At 49.9% G+C, this 18227-nt stretch overlaps 1 protein-coding gene across 13 annotated transcripts in view; it reads left to right on the top strand.

Moving 5' to 3' along the window:
* Window positions 1-18227, top strand: part of PTPRT (protein tyrosine phosphatase, receptor type T) — a 1163284-nt gene that overhangs the window by 1126291 nt on the left and 18766 nt on the right. For all 13 annotated transcript variants that reach the window (XM_021078123.1, XM_021078122.1, XM_021078115.1 and 10 more), the window contains 4 exons: window positions 1755-1890; window positions 3990-4139; window positions 6228-6401; window positions 10081-10212. In XM_021078123.1, the coding sequence (XP_020933782.1) occupies window positions 1755-1890; window positions 3990-4139; window positions 6228-6401; window positions 10081-10212 (592 nt within the window). The remainder of the gene's footprint in view (window positions 1-1754; window positions 1891-3989; window positions 4140-6227; window positions 6402-10080; window positions 10213-18227) is intronic.

The following is an 18227-nucleotide window of genomic DNA, read 5'->3' as shown; positions in this document are numbered from 1 at the left end:
AGACCTGAAGGCCAGCTGGCATGCACGCTCCCTCCCTCCCAGCACCTCTCTTTTCCAATGTGACCTTGGGCCTGGCCCATCTTTTCAGTGCATGCTCTTAGCTGCATGCAGGTTATCTTATCCCTGCCCTGACAGTGTCCACGTCAATCAAGGTCTTGGGCCAAGTCAAGGAGAGACTCCGTAAGCTGTAGCCCTTTCAGAGCTGTCGCTTTCTCATGCAGCATCTACTTACCCTCCCCTCAACATGAGGTATGAATTAGAAACCCCATTTCACAGATGAGGCCATTGAGGATTGGGAGGTATTACTGATCACCCCCTGGGCTCCCTAAGCGTGTAGTGTCTGCTTCACCTCTCATGACAGTGCAAGAACAATAAAACACTTACCCCAAGGCCCATATCCCAAAGAGCAGCCAGAGCAGAGGTAAGGAAGAACAGGAGACTATGGCAAGCATCACTCAGGCCCATCATCATTCAGCATCATCTTTGCATGACGCTGCAGTATCTGTGTCTCCATAGCAAGTCATTCTATCTCACCTGAGTGGAGCGGTATGCACTCCTGAGGCTGTTGTGAAGATTAAATGGGTTGGCTCACATAGACTAGATGTGATTTGCTGCAGATGCTCACCTAAAAGAATCCTAAAAGAATTCCAGATGTATAGTAAGCACTTAAAAATACTGCTCTCCTCAGAGTTCCTGTAGGGGTTCAGTGGGTTAAGAACCCAACTAGTGTCCGTGAGGATCCGAGTTCAATCCCTGGCATGGTTCAGTGGGTTAAGGATCCACAAGCTGTGGCGTAGGTCACAGATACAGATCAGATCCAGCATTGCTGTGGCTGTGGCATAGGCCTCCACTATAGCTCAGATTCCACCCCTAACCTGGGAACTTCCATATGCTGTGGGTACAGCCTTAAAAAGAAAAATGTATATATATATTACTATTCTCTGCCTCTTAATGCTATCCCCCTCCAAAGATTACTAACACTTTAGGACAGGAGCCATGTCTTACTCATCTTCATATCCCCACTCCCAAGTCCAGCATCAAATGCTCTATAAATATTTGTGACTATATGCAGCAAGCACTTATTAATAAATGGCTATGTAGCCAGGCACAGGGCTAAGCAATTTGCATGCATTATGCTTTTTCAACATTATTTCATGAGATTTATATGTGTTCTGCTATTAATGTTACTATCACCAGCCTCATTTTATGGATGAGGGTACTGAAACCCAGAGACATTGAGTCATTTATCCCAGGTCACACGGCTAGTTAAGTGGTGGAGCCAGAATTTGATCCCAGAGGTCTGACCCCAAATAGCCTCAGCTTAATTGCTATGTGAGGCTGAAATAAAAAGACCTCAGGCAAGATAAGCCCTTTGTGCCTCGGTTTTCTCACCTGTGTGACGGGATGAGAAACTTCCTAACAACCTCATAAGAGGTTATAGCATTGGAAAAGCTCTTAGAACAATGTCTGGCACTTTGTCACTGCTAAGTGTTCACTAAATGAGTTCAACAAAAATAAGCCAGTCCTGATAAAATAGACTCTAAAGGCAAACACTCCTGTCCCCTTTTACAAAAAAAAGAGAACTGGGGCTCTAAGTTCCATCACCTGCTTAGAATCTCTCAGCAGCACTGGGATTGAGACGTTCTGTCTGACCTTGACAGCCTGTTGCCTCTCTGCAGGGTCTTGGGGGACAGGGCTGAATGGTAGGGACCTCCCCAAGGTCCCTAACGTAGACCATTGTCCTTCTCTTCCAGTGCTGGGGCTGGGAGGACCGGCTGCTTCATCGCCATTGACACCATGCTCGACATGGCCGAGAATGAAGGCGTGGTGGACATCTTCAACTGTGTGCGTGAGCTCCGTGCCCAGAGGGTCAACCTGGTGCAGACGGAGGTGAGGCCTGGCCCACGAGCTGGCTCTGCAGCCCTGGCCAAGAAGCATGGTGCAACAGAAAGACCCATGGGTTGAGGTGTCCTACAGAAGAGGACCTGGGTGTGGGAGAAGTGGGAGGAGGTGGATACGTGGTTTGCTGTGGGGTAACCATCATAGAAGCGAGGACATCCCTGCCAACCCTGAAGTCCCCCAGGGCAAGGGCTCCCACCTATGAGGAATGGCACTGGGTGCTTCATCTCTGAAGGCCGCTAAGCAGTGACTCATTGGCAGATTCCAGGTATTCTTTGAATGGTGTCCCTGCCTTGGGTGAAGGAGAAGAGAGAGGGAGAAGGACTGGCATTGGTTGAATGCCTACTGTGTACCAAGCATTGCTTTACTCACTGCAGGAATGGCTCACTCAGTGAAGTTATTGGGTTCTTGAACTAGAAACAGGGGATTCCAAGAGAAAGAACTCACAACCTCTGCCCTCCAAGGAGAGGCAGATCTTCCAGTACTGCTCTATCCATTGGAAAACCCAAGACCGAAAGGAAATGGGAGAGGTTTGTCTTTATTGTTGAGCACCTACTGTGTGCCAGGCATCATGCCAAGTCTTTTATATTCGAGGTACTGTTTCTACTCCTTACAACAACCTATAGGGTAGTACCTACCAGGACCCCCATTTTATATATGAAAAAAACCTAGAAGTGGTGTCCCCAAAGTTTCCATTAGCAGACAGTGATAGAACTTGGGTTCACGTGACCCCAAAGGCCCAGAGCTCTCCGCTGCATGACACTGTCTCGCTGGGAAGCCTTTTCTGCCTACTCTACTCCTGGAAACCATGGTTTGCTATTCCTGTAAGGAGTGTATCTTCTGGTTCTAGTGAGGCTGTAGGTACGCCGGCAGCAGAGCTTGGACAGGTAGAGAGTCGCATCCATCATCAGTCCTGCAAAGAGAAATTACCCATGGCTTTAAGCATGGCCAGTTACTTCTGGCTCTGCTGGGAATTCCCCCACTTACAGGCTTAGCCACATAGGACCCTGCTGCAGGCTCCGAGCCGACTCCCACTGGCTGGTCCTCAGGCTTCTTGGTGAGGCTGCTTTATCTGCTCCCAGGTTCATGAATGCATGGGGACAGGCTTGCTGCCTGACATTAGATACAGCATGGCTGAGACAGACATTCAAATAGATCATCAGGATGCCTCCAGATAAACATTTTATGTAAGGAGATGGGCCGCGTTCCACAGAAGAACATTTGTTGAGGGCCTGGAAGGAGCAGCAACAACTTCCGCCCAGTGGATCTGGAAAAAGACTCTCCAGAGGGAAGGAGATGTTGAAGGCATAGATAAGGGGGGCGATGGTGTCCAGGAGAAGAGCTGCAGGTGCAAGAAGCTGGGATGGCAGAGGCGGGTGATGCCTACTTCAAGGGCAGAGATTGATGCCAGGAGTGGAGGGTTAATGGCTTAGTAGGAGGGTCATGCCAATACACACTGGTTGGTGAGGGGAAGTGAGAAAGGGGAAGGAAGGAAATCAAGCTTGTGGACACCGCAAAGGATTGTGCAGTTGCCATGGGGGACAGCTGGAGCCCAGTTCTACTGAGGGAGTTCTGAGATGGTGTGGCACATCTCCTCCCAGATTCCCACTTAAGAGAGAGGGGACTTGGATATTTATGCCCAGGTCTCCATCGAGCACTGCTTAAGGCCGTCTTCCTGGGCCATTAACTCTTCAGCCCTGCTGGCTCGCCCTGCACATGGCCCAAGTGTGCCCCTGAGACCAGAAAAAAGCCCTCAGCATGAATCTCAGGTATTTGCAGTAAGAAGCCTTCAGCAGGGAGAGGTGAAAGCTGAGGAGCCACGGGCAGGACACCACAGGCACCTGCTCATGCATGTCCAGAAGTTTCTAACTTTTATGAGTGACTCTACTGTTCAGTCATAGCTTAGCAGTCTGCTGCTCATCACAGCTCAGGGTTCTTGGTGAAACATGGGAAGATGGTCCTCCTTCGGGGGTTATAGGATAGAAAGTGGCGCTTCTGCAGTATGAACCCTGCCCATCCTCCACAGCCACAGGATCAATGCGGACACCCCTCTTACCTGGGACTGTCTTCCCTCACCCTTGGCTTTGCAGGAGCAGTACGTGTTCGTACATGACGCCATTCTGGAAGCATGCCTCTGTGGCAACACAGCCATCCCAGTGTGCGAGTTCCGCTCTCTCTACTACAATATCAGCAGGCTGGACCCCCAGACCAACTCCAGCCAAATCAAAGATGAATTTCAGGTATGAGCAAATCCCAGGCTCCGCGACCCACCCAACTTCAGCACCACCGAGCATGCTCCTGGGCTTTCCTTGCAAGAACTGATAAGTCTATATGCATCCAGTGTCTGCAGCTCCAGACAGCTGAGAAGGAATTCCAGAACATAAAATGCACAGCCATGTGGAGTTCCCACTGCGGTGCAGTGGGATCAACAGTGTCTTGGGAGTGCTGGGACACAAGCCCAGCACAATGGGTTAAGTTAGATCCAGTGTTGCTGCAGCTGCAGCTCGGATCTGATCCCTGGCCAGGGAACTCCATATGCTGTGGGGTGGTGAAAAAAAATTGCACAGCTATGAGTATCTATTAACCACTCACTCAGTGACTGCTGACACTTTTTTTTTTTTTTTTTTTTTTAGCTCTGAGTACATTTTGGAACTGAGATATATTTAGTCCTAGTCCAGGTTGTGGGTGGAGACAAGTTTAAACACACAGGTGTGAATTTCGTGCTGTTCCATCCCTGGAGGGGCTCAGGTTGTCTCAGTATTTCTGTACAATTGGAGCATGACCTAAATTCTCAACACTCAAAGTGCGGTCTCGAGACCAGCAGCATCAGCTTCACCCAGGGGCTTGTTAGAAACACAGAATCTTGGGTCCCACCCAGTCCTCTGACTGAAAGCCTACAATTTCACCATATCTCTGGGTGGTTTGGATGCGCATTAAGCTTTGGGAGGGATCATCTGAGGGCACAGCTCAGGCAGAGCAGATCTGCCCCTTGGAGCCCATGTGGCCAGAATGGTGGCAGCCGTGGTCCAGACGCCTAGACGTGAATCACTAAGTAAGGCAAAACCAGAATCCAGCCCGTTGTCCCAAGGTCAGTGCCAGGATCTACTTGGGCAAAAGGAGCTGAGAACAGGCAGGAGGAAGCAAGGAGCCTTCAAGACTGGAGGGGCCAGTACTGGGCCCAGGGTTCCATGGGCAGATACCCCAGCCAGGTCAGTGCCTTCATGTTCCTTCAAGCCAATAGCGTTATTGGCTCAGCATAGGGACCAAGTGTTGAATGATGGAAGGAAGGAGGTCACAGGCCCCTGGACCCCTGGGGGTTGTACATTAGCATCTAGTCTGTTGGGGGCGGGGACAGTTCAGCTCTGACCCCACATTTGCAAGACTCACTCTGCAGAACACAAGGCTTGACGTTTTCCAGGCATACTAGGGCTTTCTCCCAAGGGCTCACTCACCCATTCTGAGCAGCACATCCAAGCATCCCTCCATTCTCAAACAGCTTTCTCCCCAAGAGGCATACTGGTAAAATCATTTCCCTCATCCCATGATACTTCAAGTGATGTTTAAAAGTCATTACGCACACTGAGGTATATGGAATGATTGGTCAACGGGGACCTGCTGTATAGCACAGAGAACTGTACCCAATATTCTGTGATAAGCTGTGTACGAAAAGAATCTGAAAGAGAATGGATGTGTGTACATGTGTAACTGAATCACTTTGTTTTTTCAGCAGAAATGATTATAACCTTGTAAATCAACTCTACTTCAATAAAACTTTATTTTTTTTATTATTATTTCCCCAACACATTTTTTTTTCCCACTGTACGGCAGGGGGACCCAGTTACAGATACATGTATACATTCTTTCTTCGCCCATTATCATGCTCCGTCATAAGTATCTAGACATAGTTCTAAGTTAAAAATTTAAAAATAAAAAAAGAAAGGCAAATACCAAAAAAAAAAAGTCATTAGGGAGTTCCTATCCTCATCCTCTACTTTATGACCTCCTGGCTGGCCCACTGTTTAATGCAGGATGGCTAGGAGGAGTAACTTAACTCAAATGATTGGCAGGCATTCAGAGCCTGTGTCTGAGTCCACATGAGGGCATGCATCCATCCTACAGCCCCTGGCAGAGGCTCTCAGCTCCCAGGGCCTGTAGCAGCCCGCAGGAGATGATGAAGATCACTGTGGAAGAGGAACAGGGCTGGGAGAAGGCTGGAGGGACAGGCCTGGAGGATGCAGAGAGGGGAGTCAGGCTAAGTTTGAACATCGCTGCCTCCTCCGTTCGGGGGCAACCGTCTAAGCCTGCCTGTCTGCCTTTGCACCCCACAGACCCTCAACATCGTGACTCCCCGGGTCCGGCCAGAGGACTGCAGCATTGGGCTCCTGCCCCGGAACCACGATAAGAATCGGAGCATGGATGTCCTGCCTCTGGACCGCTGCCTGCCCTTCCTCATCTCAGTGGATGGGGAATCCAGCAACTACATCAACGCAGCACTGATGGATGTAAGCCAAGCCCTGCCAAGGAAAGCTCCTGGCTGGAATTCCAGGGAAAACTTCTTCCCCAGGGTGGAGGTGGCTAGAGTCGGGCCCTGACACCCCTGCCCTGTCCCAGGCTGCCTCTCCTGATCCTGTTGGCCCCAAAGACTTTCTCCCTTTGAAGGCTCTGGTCGAAGTCTATATACAAGCTGTGCTCTTAGCTCCTTTGCTCCCATTAAGGTCCTGGAAAGAATATACCAAAAGCCTAAAGTGGGTCCTCTGACACCACGCAAGCCTACGGACCTGCCCTGTCCCCCTGCTGCAACCTACAGAGCTGATTGTCAGGCTTAAGTTCAGTTCAGGAAACATTCTACATGCCAGCCATGTTCCTACTGTTCTGTTGAGGGCACTGTCTCCTGCTTTCTCAGCATCCAGTCCAAGAAGAACACACCTGCTTTGACCTGGTTTGGAATTAGGAGGTCATGTTCCTACCCAGTGGGTCCATGCTCCTGACTCATAGGCTTCTCCCCTGGGTCCTCCAGCTACTCCCTGTTCTCATCCCCCCCACTTCCAGGATGTAGAGATGTTTGCATCAGGATGAAACCATGCATCATCTAGTCTCATCCATATGCTTTCCAGAAAAGGAAACTGAGGCCAGAGAGAGAAAGAGACGTGCTCAAAGGTACCCAGAGAGCTAGTCAGAAGCTAGGACTCCAGGCTCACACTCTGGAATTCATTCTTTGAGCCTCCCCACAGTTTGCTTGATTCAGTAAGATGCAGGCATCTTGTCTCCTGAGACTCAGGACCAAGAATACCATCACTTGACTGGGGATGAGCCCTTCCAGGTCCCTCTCCCCAACTCTGCCTGAGGTCAGGTCCATCCAGCCCACATGAACCACCCAGCTTACCTAGTACAGGAAGGAACCCAGGGTACTATCTCGTGGTGTCACGGCCAACTACCTCTCTGATCTCTAATCCTCTTGAACTTTCTCCCCAAGCATCCTAAGTGCTAGAAATGGAGAGGTGACAGGAAGTCAGTGCCCATCTCAGCTCTGTGGGGTTCTGCCCTGGCCAGTGCCTACAGGGTGCCCAGCCCTCCATGGAAACCCTGGCTCTGGGTCTGGAAGCAGGGAAGCTTTTCCTGGTCAGATCAAATAGCTCGATGTGGAAGGAAGACCTCTGGCTTCAGCCTGGCGTCTTCCAAGATCAATGTGTGTGTGTGTGTGTGTGTGTGTGTGTGTGTACTGAGAGATGGCATCTGGGGTGCACTCACACTTCCAAGTGTCTCCCATCTTTGGCTCCCACTTGTCCCAACTGCCCCTCTCCACCTTCCTCATCCAAGGATCAAACAGGCTCTGGCCTCTACTTAGCAGGTTAGATGCTGCCTGGAGTCATATGCCTTCATGCCTTCTGCCAAACTCTGATGCTGATTGTCATCTCTTTGTCCACAGGGCATTTCTCCTGTGAGCCATCACTGGGGTCTTTGCCTTTCTTACAACAAAAAAAAAAAAAAAAAGTCCTTATCTGTATTCCAGCTCAGTCTGTGCATTATCTGGTAACCATGGCAGCTTTGCTCCTAGCAGAAAAATATGAAGTCCTCTGGGTTAATTTTTAATGTTTCCCCTGGTAAAAGATGATGTTATCCATGAAATGGATTGCCGGCTGATCCCTGAAACCCGGCAGGAGCACGGATCTCGAACATATTTTCAGATAAGGCTTTGTCAGGTGTGCTGGCCTAATAGAGCATTTATCACAGAGACAGGGAGAAAGGGAAGAAAACTAACATCCACTGAGTGCTGGGCAGCGTGTCGGGCCCCAGACATAGCCTGTCTCGTTCTGCATTTGGGTGTGATTATCCCCAGTTTCCATATGAGATACTGAGGGTCAGAGACTTTCCATGACTGTCTCCAGGGCACCTAGCTCAGAAAGGGTGGAACTAGGGTCTGAACCCCAAGGCTTTAGACTCTTAAAGCCTAGATTCTTTTCCGTGTCTGGAAATGTCTGCAGACCAGCTGTCTGCTGCTGGAGTTCAGTTTTGGGGACAACTAATTCTGTTCTCCCAGATTCTTCCTCTCACCATCCCACTGGCAGGAGAAGGTATTTGGAAGACAAGACACTCCTAGTGCATCTGTGGCCCCCACAGTTGCCAGGCATTTTCTTTGCCACAAGGGCACCAAGAGATAACACAACAATGGGCAGGTGTTTTAGGTAATCTATTTGCCAGAGACTTTGCCTGGTCTGAATGGGCCTCATCCCTCCCCATCCTCCTACGGACTTGTGGACTCCACTGAAAACAGCTGTGACTCCCGTGGCAGCCATGACTCAAGAAGACTTGTGAGAGTTCCCACTGTGGTGCAGTGGAAATGAATGCCACTAGTATCCATGAGGACACAGGTTCAATCCCTGCCCTTACTCAGTGGGTTAAGGATCCAGCATTGCCATGAGCTGTGGTGTAGGTCACAGAGGCAGCTTGGATCCCGCGTGCTATGGCTGTGATGTATGCCAGCAGCTATAGCTGCCTGGGAACTTCCATATGCCATAGGTGTGGCCCTAAAAAACAAACAGAAAAAAAACACCAAAAAAAAAAAAAAAAAAAAAAAGAAGGAGACTTGTTGAGAATATGGGCTAAACCACTAGGGAAGCAAAGATGCCCCCCTGGTCTTTCTAACACCTTCTCACGGGGTGTCGTAATAAATAGGACTTCCTGGCAGTCCAGACTCAGGCCATTTTCTCTGCACCTCAGTTCCCCATCTGTTACATGGGACTGAATATATTCAATTGTTTGCTGGACCTGCATTGGGCCTCTAGTGTGCCTGCCACGATGCCAAGAACAAAGAACCGAGTCAGGGATGTCCCCGCCCTGTCAATGGATTCATGTCTCTTCCTGCTTGCTACTCTCTTCACATGCATATCTCTTCGATCTACGCCATAGCTATCCCTTTGGGTTATGAATCTTCCAGTTGAAGAATCTGAGATTTGGAGAGATCTAATAACCTGCCAGAGCTCAGCACTAAAAACTGAAGTCACCCTACAAATGCGCTTGAATGAGTGAACGAATGAATGAATGGCTGATGAGATGGATGGGTGGCTGGCTGGATGGCTAGATGGTGGATGGATGGATGGTTGGATAGATGGATGACTTATAACGTATAGCTGGCAAAGCTGAGCTTGAACCCTAAAACCTGGGCACCTTCACTGCCCCATTGGTTGACAGAACACAAGCCAGCTGAGCCTGGGAGCAGGAGTGAGCCTCTTGCAATATAAGCCCCTTCAGAAGACTCTCTGCCTCTGTGCTGAGCTAACCCCCTCCTCCAGCATTCTGGGCACAGGGACACAAAATATCCCTTCATCCCAAGAGGTGCTTTGGCCAGCAGAGCAGCAATCTGCCTCCAGAATCTTTCATTTCATATTGTAATGATGATTATTTGCTGAGCGCCAAGACATAAATAATTTATTTGGCTTATCCCCATCGAGTGACACTTTCCTAATGAAATGTCTTAGTTTGGAGGAGAATGAGTTCATGATGAGAAGGTCCCCTTTGCCACCAGAGCATCCAGACAAGAACAGGGAGGTGCTTTGAGTGATCTATGTGGCAGGCTCAGGGCCTCTGGCAGCTGTCCGGGCCTCATCAGCATGGGAATATTGCTGATGGGTGTATATTTCATCAGAACATCACCAACGGGTGTATGTGTCATTCTTTTGTCAGAGCCACAAGCAGCCCGCCGCCTTTGTGGTCACGCAACACCCTCTGCCCAACACTGTGGCAGACTTCTGGAGGCTGGTGTTCGACTATAACTGCTCCTCCGTGGTGATGCTGAACGAGCTGGACACCGCTCAGGTAGGAGGAAGCCCGGCCACAGTCCTACGTGCTCAGGTGTGTCGGGGCAGCTGTGCCCAAGAGTTGGAGGGATGGCCCTAAGAGCCCGCACTGTGCTGCCTCTGCCCAGCCTAGGTGCCTCTGCCCAAGCCAAGACCATTAGGCTCCAGCATAGGCCAGGGGGCTCCTGCCAGACCCAGCCAACCAGAGGCCCTCCCAGTTCCAACAGTGAGTCCCTCTGCCTATGGGCTTTGTCCAGCCCCGCCACTGCCCAGGGCCAGACTCTGTTTCTCCACCCCTTGATTTGGGTCTTGCTCCAAATCCTGCAGAGGAACCCCCACAGAGGAGGTTGCCTCCCCAAGCTCTGAGCATCTCCAGCTTTGCGGAATATCGTGACACCTGCCCTGCCCCCTCTCTGAGGCAGCCTGACTGACAGCCTGGGGCTGGAACTGTGGACCCTTCGCCCGCTGATCGCTTGGTCACAGGTGACACGTGTGTCCCAGCAGGCTCCATGCTTCAGCAACTCTGCGTCTAACAGCTCCAAGCCTCACATGCCCAAAGCACATCCCCACACTCAGGACACAGGACAGCTTCTGGGGCCCACACCCCCCCAGCAGGGCAGCCATTCCTGGGTGGAGGCGGTGATGATGACCTTTTAGGGTTTTGAAAAGCAATCCCATCCCTATCTTGTAGGGAACTCAGTGTGACTTCGGGTACGCCTGTCTGAGGCCTGGCCTTGGGCAGGCCTTGTGTGGGAAACAAACAAAAAAAAAATGGATCTGAGTCTGAGCTGGCATCTCAGCTCTCCAGGTGCTCAGGGTTTTGCTTCAGGGGCAGATGAGCAATTGTCCCCACTACACGTGGCCGCACTGTGTAATAGAGGTCAGTGGCGAAGGGGTGTGCTGGTCGGGAATGGGGAGCAATTAATTCTGCCCAGAGGGTGAGGGAAGATTTCAAAAAGAAGGTGACTCTGGCCTTGAAGCAGGCAGCAGAGATGTGGCGTGTGGGGAGTGAGGTCACTAGGAAAGGGCCTTCCAAGCAGAGGGAACAGCAGAGACAAAGCGGGGGCGGGGGGGGGGGCATCACTCAGGGTGTAAGCCTGTCTGCAAAGCAGCTTTGGTGGCAGTGGGGCTGGGGCTGAGGGTGTGTCAGGAGAAGACGGTGGCGATACTGGAAAATACAGCAGGACCAGCTTGCAGAGGGCTGCCCATGCCCGGCTAAGGGGTTTGGTCTTGGCCTACAGCATGGTAAGAATTAGCCTTTTACTCAGTAAGCAGCAGAATCCTCTCTGTGAATAAAAGCTTTCAGGCAAGCCCAACCTTTGAAAGAGGTCCAATCAAGAGGGGCTCCCGAGAAGCAGGGGGTGGGGTCGGGAGCCCCACCCACCCTGGTCGTTGGGCTCTACCTGGTGCCCCTCCGTGGGAGAGTCAGCCACTCTGGGCACTTCTGCCAAACCCTTGGACGCAGGCAGAATGTACTTGCCGTGTAGGAAGAAGAGACCCTGCAGAGCTGAAGCGGTGGTTCGGCAGAGCCAGAACTCCTGGTAGAAAAATGGGTCTGGGCCCCAGTGAGGAGAATAAGCTGAAGGAAAAGCCTGGAAAGCAGGGGGTTGGGGAGCAGATAGTTGCAGATATGCGGAAGATACAGAGGGTGGTCTGAATTGAGGAGGTGGCCCGGAGGCAGGAGAATTGGGGTTGGAGGTGAAGATGTTTCTAGAAGTGAGGACCACAGGTTTAGGGAGCAGTTGGATGTGAGAGGTGAATGAGAAGGAGTCATGGATGGTGACAGGGGCTCCAGTGTGAGCAGTCGGGCATCTGGGGTTTGACTGATTGGTGGGTGCCTGGGGAAGGCAAGGGGAGGAGTAGGAGAGGCTGCAGGAAGTTTGGAAAGGCAAGGACAGGAGAGGATTACAGTTGACCCCTGAACAATGCAGGGTGGGGGTGAGTCATTCAAGGAGTCACACATTCACTTCTAATCTATAGTCGACCCTCCATGTACAGAATTCCTCAGTGTACATGGCTCCCCCTATTTGCAATTACTCCATATCCCAGTTCCTCCCTATCTGTGGTTCCGCATCAGCAGATTCACCCAACCTCGGATCCTGTAGTACTATATTATTTGCAATTGAAAAAAATCTGTCTACAAATGGACCCGCACAGTTCAGACCCATGTTCAAGAGTCATCTGTACTAAGGGAGTGCAGCTTGGGATGTGCGTAATGTTCGGGAGAGATTCCTTCATTCATTTAATCCACTTTTGTTGAGTAGCTGTTATTTGCCAGAAGCTATTCTAGGTGCTTGGGGAATGCCTTCATTGACATGACCAGAAAGCAAAAGAAAAAACTCCCATCTCTTGTGCAACCTCTATTCCAGAGCAGAGGAGACAATAAACAGCAAACACTCTATAGTGGACTTAATTACAGGTTAAATGTGACAAGCATATGGAAGGAAAAATAAGAGGGTGGGGTAATGAAGATGAAAAGCTGGTTTAGGGCACAAGATGCACCTATGATTCAGTGATGAAGGTGGGTTTCATTGAGAAGGTCATATCCGAGTGCAGATATGGAGGAGGTGCAGGAATGAGCCACATAAAAAAAGGCAGTGTGGGGTGGGGGGGTAGTTAGCTTCTCAGCTCAGCAGTTGACAAACCTGACTAGGATACACGGAGATGCGGGTTCAATCCCTGGCCTGGCTCAGTGGGTTAAGGATCCAGGGTTGCCGTGAGCTGCAGTGTAGGTCGCAGACGTGGCTCGGCTCCTGTGTGGCTATGACTGTGATGTAGGCTGGCAGCTGCAGCTCTGATTCAACCCCTAGCCTGGGAACCTCCATATGCTGCAGGTGCAGCCCTAAAAAGCACACACACAAAAAAAAAGCGAAGGGGACCACCCGCACCAAGGAATCACGGTAGAGAATAGATGGAGGCCATTGTGACTGGAGCAGAGCGAGTGTGGGACAGCAGCAGAAGTGACATAGAGACACAGCAAGGCCTGGTCATGGGGAGCCTTGGGGAATCATAGGAAGAACCTGTGATTTTACTTTGAGAGAAATGGGGAGCCACTGACACATCTTGAACAGAGGAGTGACTTGAAAAAATAATTTTGACATTTTTTTAAAGTATCCCTCTGCCTCCTGTGTTGAGAATAGACTCTTGGTACAGGAAGGGGGAGGGGGGCTGCTAAGACGGGAAGCAGAGAGGACAGAGGGGAGGCTCCTGCCATAATCCAGGTGACAGGTGATGGTCACTTGAACCTAGGTAATAGCAGTGAAGTGGCTTCTGGGTATATCATGAAGGTATACCCAGAAAATATCCTGCCAGACTGAATAGAGAATGTGGGAGAAAAAGAGGAATCAAGGATGACTCTAAGGTTTAGGACCAGAATGATGGACAGCTGGCATCTGAGATAACCAGGAAATGTAACAGATTCCCAAAAAACAAAACCCCTGCAGAGCTCCAAAGTCAGAAGGCATCACGACTCTATTCCTTTACCTAAAAAAGTAAAACAGTGAACTCTGCTCCATGAGTGAAGCAGGGCCCCTTTCCAACATCCCTTTTTGCAAAACCAGAGCTCAGGCGCAAAGGAGGAGTTCCAAGGAAACTCACTTGGGGACATATAAAGAGGCAAGGGTCAAGGTCATTGGCAATAGCTCCCCCTTCAAGGGTGGCTTCTGGGTAAATGAAGATCTTTCAGCCCCAGCTGTTGGTACAGCCTTTGAGGGTTGATTCTCTAAATGCAGAAACATCAGGCTCAGAAGTGCCCTGAGGTTAGCTGCCATATGCAGCTGGCAAGCATCTCCTGAAATCAGCAGATGAATGGAGCACTTATTGATATAAATATCATCACCGCAACAGCTGGGCGCCTTGCGAAAAATAAATGACACAGCAGGAGCATGAGAAAAGCCGCCCTCAGCACCTGGAGGGGTGGTTCTTGGAAGTGGCATCAGCTTTTGTCTGTCAGTGTGCCCATGCCAGGGCCGCCCATGGCTTTGGCCATCTAGCAACATGGACAGGTCTGCCATAGGCCCTGAACACTGTTAGCTTGCTCCAAAGAGAACCAGTGCCACATCCTATGGTTTGAGGACCAACCATAAGGGCTTGTGTTGGTGCCTACCTGTAATTTGCATCAAAATATGGTTGTGCAAAGGATGAGTGATCTCAAAGTGCTTCATTTTATTGCAGGGCCGGCCAAATCTGCCTGCCTCTGCTCAGAGTCCTGCACCATGCCATTCAACCAGCCATCCCCAACCACGGATAGTCTGTTCTTCACAGTGGCTGTGAAATTATGAGCAGTGGGGGTTCATGGTAAAGACTCAAAGAAACCACCTTCAACCTTAGAGATTTATTTACTTACTTTTTTAGCTCTTTGGGACTTCAAAGGCCTGTGGTCAGATTGGTGGGGCAAAATCCTAGAACCACAACATCCAGTGAGTGATGCTATGGTTTCCGATGGACACACCAGGAAGGACCTTTTCAATCCCAGCCAATTGCATTGACAAGATCTCATCCATCTCTGGGGGCTCTGTGGTTAGACCAGAGTCCCTGGGGAGCAGACACCAGAAAGAAGCCCCCTTGATGGTCTTGCCACACCCACCATATTGTTTAGAAGGCTCGGGAAACCCTCTGTGCCTGCTGTGGAGTGGAACTGTGTGGGAGGAAGAATCTTGCCCCCTCCCCCCAAAAAGCTGTCCTCATCCCAATCCCCAAATCTATGAATGTGTTATCTTACAGGGTAAAAGGGACTTTGCAGATGGGATAAAGCGAAGGATCTTGAGATATGTAGGTTGTCCCAGGTTATCCAGGTGGCCTGCAATTAGGGTCCTTATAAGAAGGAGCCCAGAGGATTAGAGTCAGGAATAGATTGTGTGACAATGGAAGCAGAAATGGAAGTGACGGAGTTCCCATTGTGGCTCAGCAATAATGAATCTGACTAGTATCCATGAGTATGGGGGTTCGATCCCTGGCCTTGCTCCGTTGGTTAAGGATCGGGTGTTGTGAGCTGCAGTGTAGGTCACAGATTTGGCTTGGATCCCGTGTTGCTGTAGCTGTGGTATAGGCTAGCAGCTGTAGCTCCGATTCGACCCCTAGCCTGAGAACCTCCATATGCTGCGGGTGCGGCCCTAAAAAGCAAAAACAAAACAAAAAGAAGACATCAGAGTGATACAGATACAGGTCAAGGAATGCTGGCAGCTTCTAAAACTGGAAAAGGTGAGGAATGGCTTCTCCCGTAGAGGCTCACAACTCAGCTAATACTTTGCCTTTAACCCCTGAAGACTCATTTCAGATTCCTGACTCCCAGATAAGAAACCTGCGTTGTTTTAAGCCCTGACATTTGTGGCAATTTGCTACAGCAGCTGTAAGAAACTAATATAGGCAGGAAAACTGAAGACAGAAATTCAGACCTAGAGATGTAGGGGTCTGAGCCCTTGCAGAGTGTGACTGAAATCCTGGGAAGATCAGAAATGAGCCTGGGCTCTTGGACTGGAAAGCAGTTTGAGCTGGAGAAATCCATGTCTGAATCAGCGTCCATCAGGAACCATGAGCAAGCAGGATGGGGAGAGCCAAGGAGAAGGCAGAGGGCCATCTCGCCAACTGCAGAAGGCTTGCTCGGCCAGGGGCAGGTCTTTTAAAGGTCAAAGGGCACATGTTCTGGGCCACATTCAATCAAGCATTCCTCAATGTACATTTATTGAGAACCTACCATGTGCCAGGCACAGACCCAGACACAGGAAAGGACAAGAGGCACAAAAAATACCTGGAACCCTTGGAGCAGGCATATCCACCTCCCAGACTCTCTGGCATCAGACAGGACGGAAACATCTTCAGCTGGAACCACCTCACCCTGAAGTGGCAGGGTGGATGGTGAGCAGGAAGCAGAGGGGTGGGAGAGCCCATGTCCAGGCAGCATGTGACACTGCCCTCAAGCGCTCTGGGCAGTGCTTGGAGGAGTCTAGCAGGACACAACCACCGGGAGTCAGGTTTGGGGTCAATGAGACCCAGCCTTACTTATTGTTTCCATAAAGTAAGTGCCAAGGTTTTAGCATTGCTTGACTATTCTGCTTGTTTACTATACTGGCTCTGCTTGGCGTATCCCCTGAGCAGCTCAGTATTTTACTTGCTCCTCATTCTAGGGAGTACACTTTACCCTGCTTAAATCTTAAGAGATTTTATAAACTAAATGTTCCCCAGACACCTTTCATTATTTCCCAGGTCTTCCCTCCAAAGACCCACCATTTTTATTCCCCCAAATGTGTTTCCTAATCAATAATTTGTTCATTTTCTGGTATCTTTTCTGTGAACAAAACTGTCTCAATGAATGTCTGATCTGCAGGCCTTACACAGAGTTAAGACAATGAGAAGCTAGAGCCTGCGACAGTGTCCTCCACTCCAGGACAACAGCGTCATCCCCTTTGCCTTTTAAGGACTTTATGGATGGGGTGTTTGGTGTTGGTAGAGGCAAACTATTCCATTTCAAATGGATAAGCAACGAGGTCCTACCATACAGCACAGGGAACTATATCCAGTCTCTTGGGATAGAACAGGATGGAAGATAGTATGAGAAAAAGAAAGTATATCTATGTATGACTGGGTCCCTGAGTCATCTGCTATATGATGTACAGCAGAAATTGGCACAACACTGTAAATCGACTATACTTTAATATTAAACAATCACATTAAAAGGAGTTCCCATTGTGGCTCAGCAGGTTATGAACCCAACCAGAATCCATGAGGATGTGGGTTTGATCCCTAGCCTCAACTCAGTAGGTTAAGGATCCGGTGTTGCCCATGAGCTATGGTATAGGTTGCAGGTGAGGTTTGAATCCATTGTTGCTATGGCTATGGCAGCATCCTGTGGCAGCTGCAGCTCTGATTCTACCCCTGGCCCACGTACTTCCATAGGCTGCAGGTGCAACTGAAAAAGAAAAAAGATCACTTAAAAAAAAGGCTTTAGGGAGAGTGCTTTGGCTTCTGCTAACTTTATGGACCTCGCTTTGAAAAGCATTCATCTGCCCCAGGTTCACTTCCTCCCATTTTGCAGATTAGGAAGCTGAGGCCCAGGAAGGCTTTGTCCAAAGGCTCACAGCCATCACTGACCTAGGCCCAAAGCCCCCTGTCAAGGATGGTGAAGACTTTCACTACCATTTGAACAGCAGGATCTCCAGGGCCCTAGTCACCAATAAGCACTGGCTTGCTGGCACCTGGGTCTATGGAGCAGAAAGGAATGTTTCTTAGTTTAAATCCAGAGCCCCAGCTTGTATAAAGCTGCATTGCCTAGTTTTGAAGCCCTGCCATGGGAAGTCTGAGAGTTCAGGTGATGCAAAGCCAGGTGGAAAGTTGAGGGAGGTGGGGGCCAAGGACATGCATTCCCACGGAGCTTCTGGAAGCGAGAGAGGCAAGCTTGTCATCCTCCCAGGAAAAAAGCAGGGGGGGATGTTTCAGAGATTTAGTTTCCTGTCATTGTGCCTAGAAGACAAATAGCAAGCACTGATATCCCCATTTTTATCTCAGCTTGTGAAAACATACCCTAACATGCTAGCAAAACGCACAGATTGCCCGCGTTTGTGTCTCGGCAAACCTCAGGTCCGACCTTTGCCAGGGGCTGTGTTTCTGTCTCTCCCCCTGTTGGAACTGTAGAATAAGAAGTCTGGGGTCAAGAGACCTGAGTTCAGTTTTAAGCCTTGCCATGTACTTGCTGAGTTGCCTTAACCCAGTTTCTTAGCTTGTCCAAGCCTTATCATCATCATCTATGAAATTCGTATCATTCAGGTGTCAGCCAATTTCCCTCTCTTTGAAGAGTCAAATAAAATGGGCTATTTCCTTGTCCCCATCCTGTGGGAAAGTGTACTGTCCACTCCCAAGATTTCTGGGAACCCCAAGGGGGTCCTGTGTTCACACCCACTTCTAAGCTCCAGCTCAGGCTTTACAGGGGCACAGGGGGCAATGTGGGGTTCATATCCCAGCAGTGCCCTTGGCTGAAGGTTGAACACCACACATCCTTGTTCTTAAACCTCACCTCGCTCCTCACACCTGGCCTGGCACCTG

The sequence above is a fragment of the Sus scrofa genome, chromosome 17 (genome assembly GCF_000003025.6).
Source record: "Sus scrofa isolate TJ Tabasco breed Duroc chromosome 17, Sscrofa11.1, whole genome shotgun sequence".
NCBI lineage: Eukaryota > Metazoa > Chordata > Mammalia > Artiodactyla > Suidae > Sus > Sus scrofa.
This window is presented reverse-complemented; position numbering and strand designations above follow the sequence as displayed.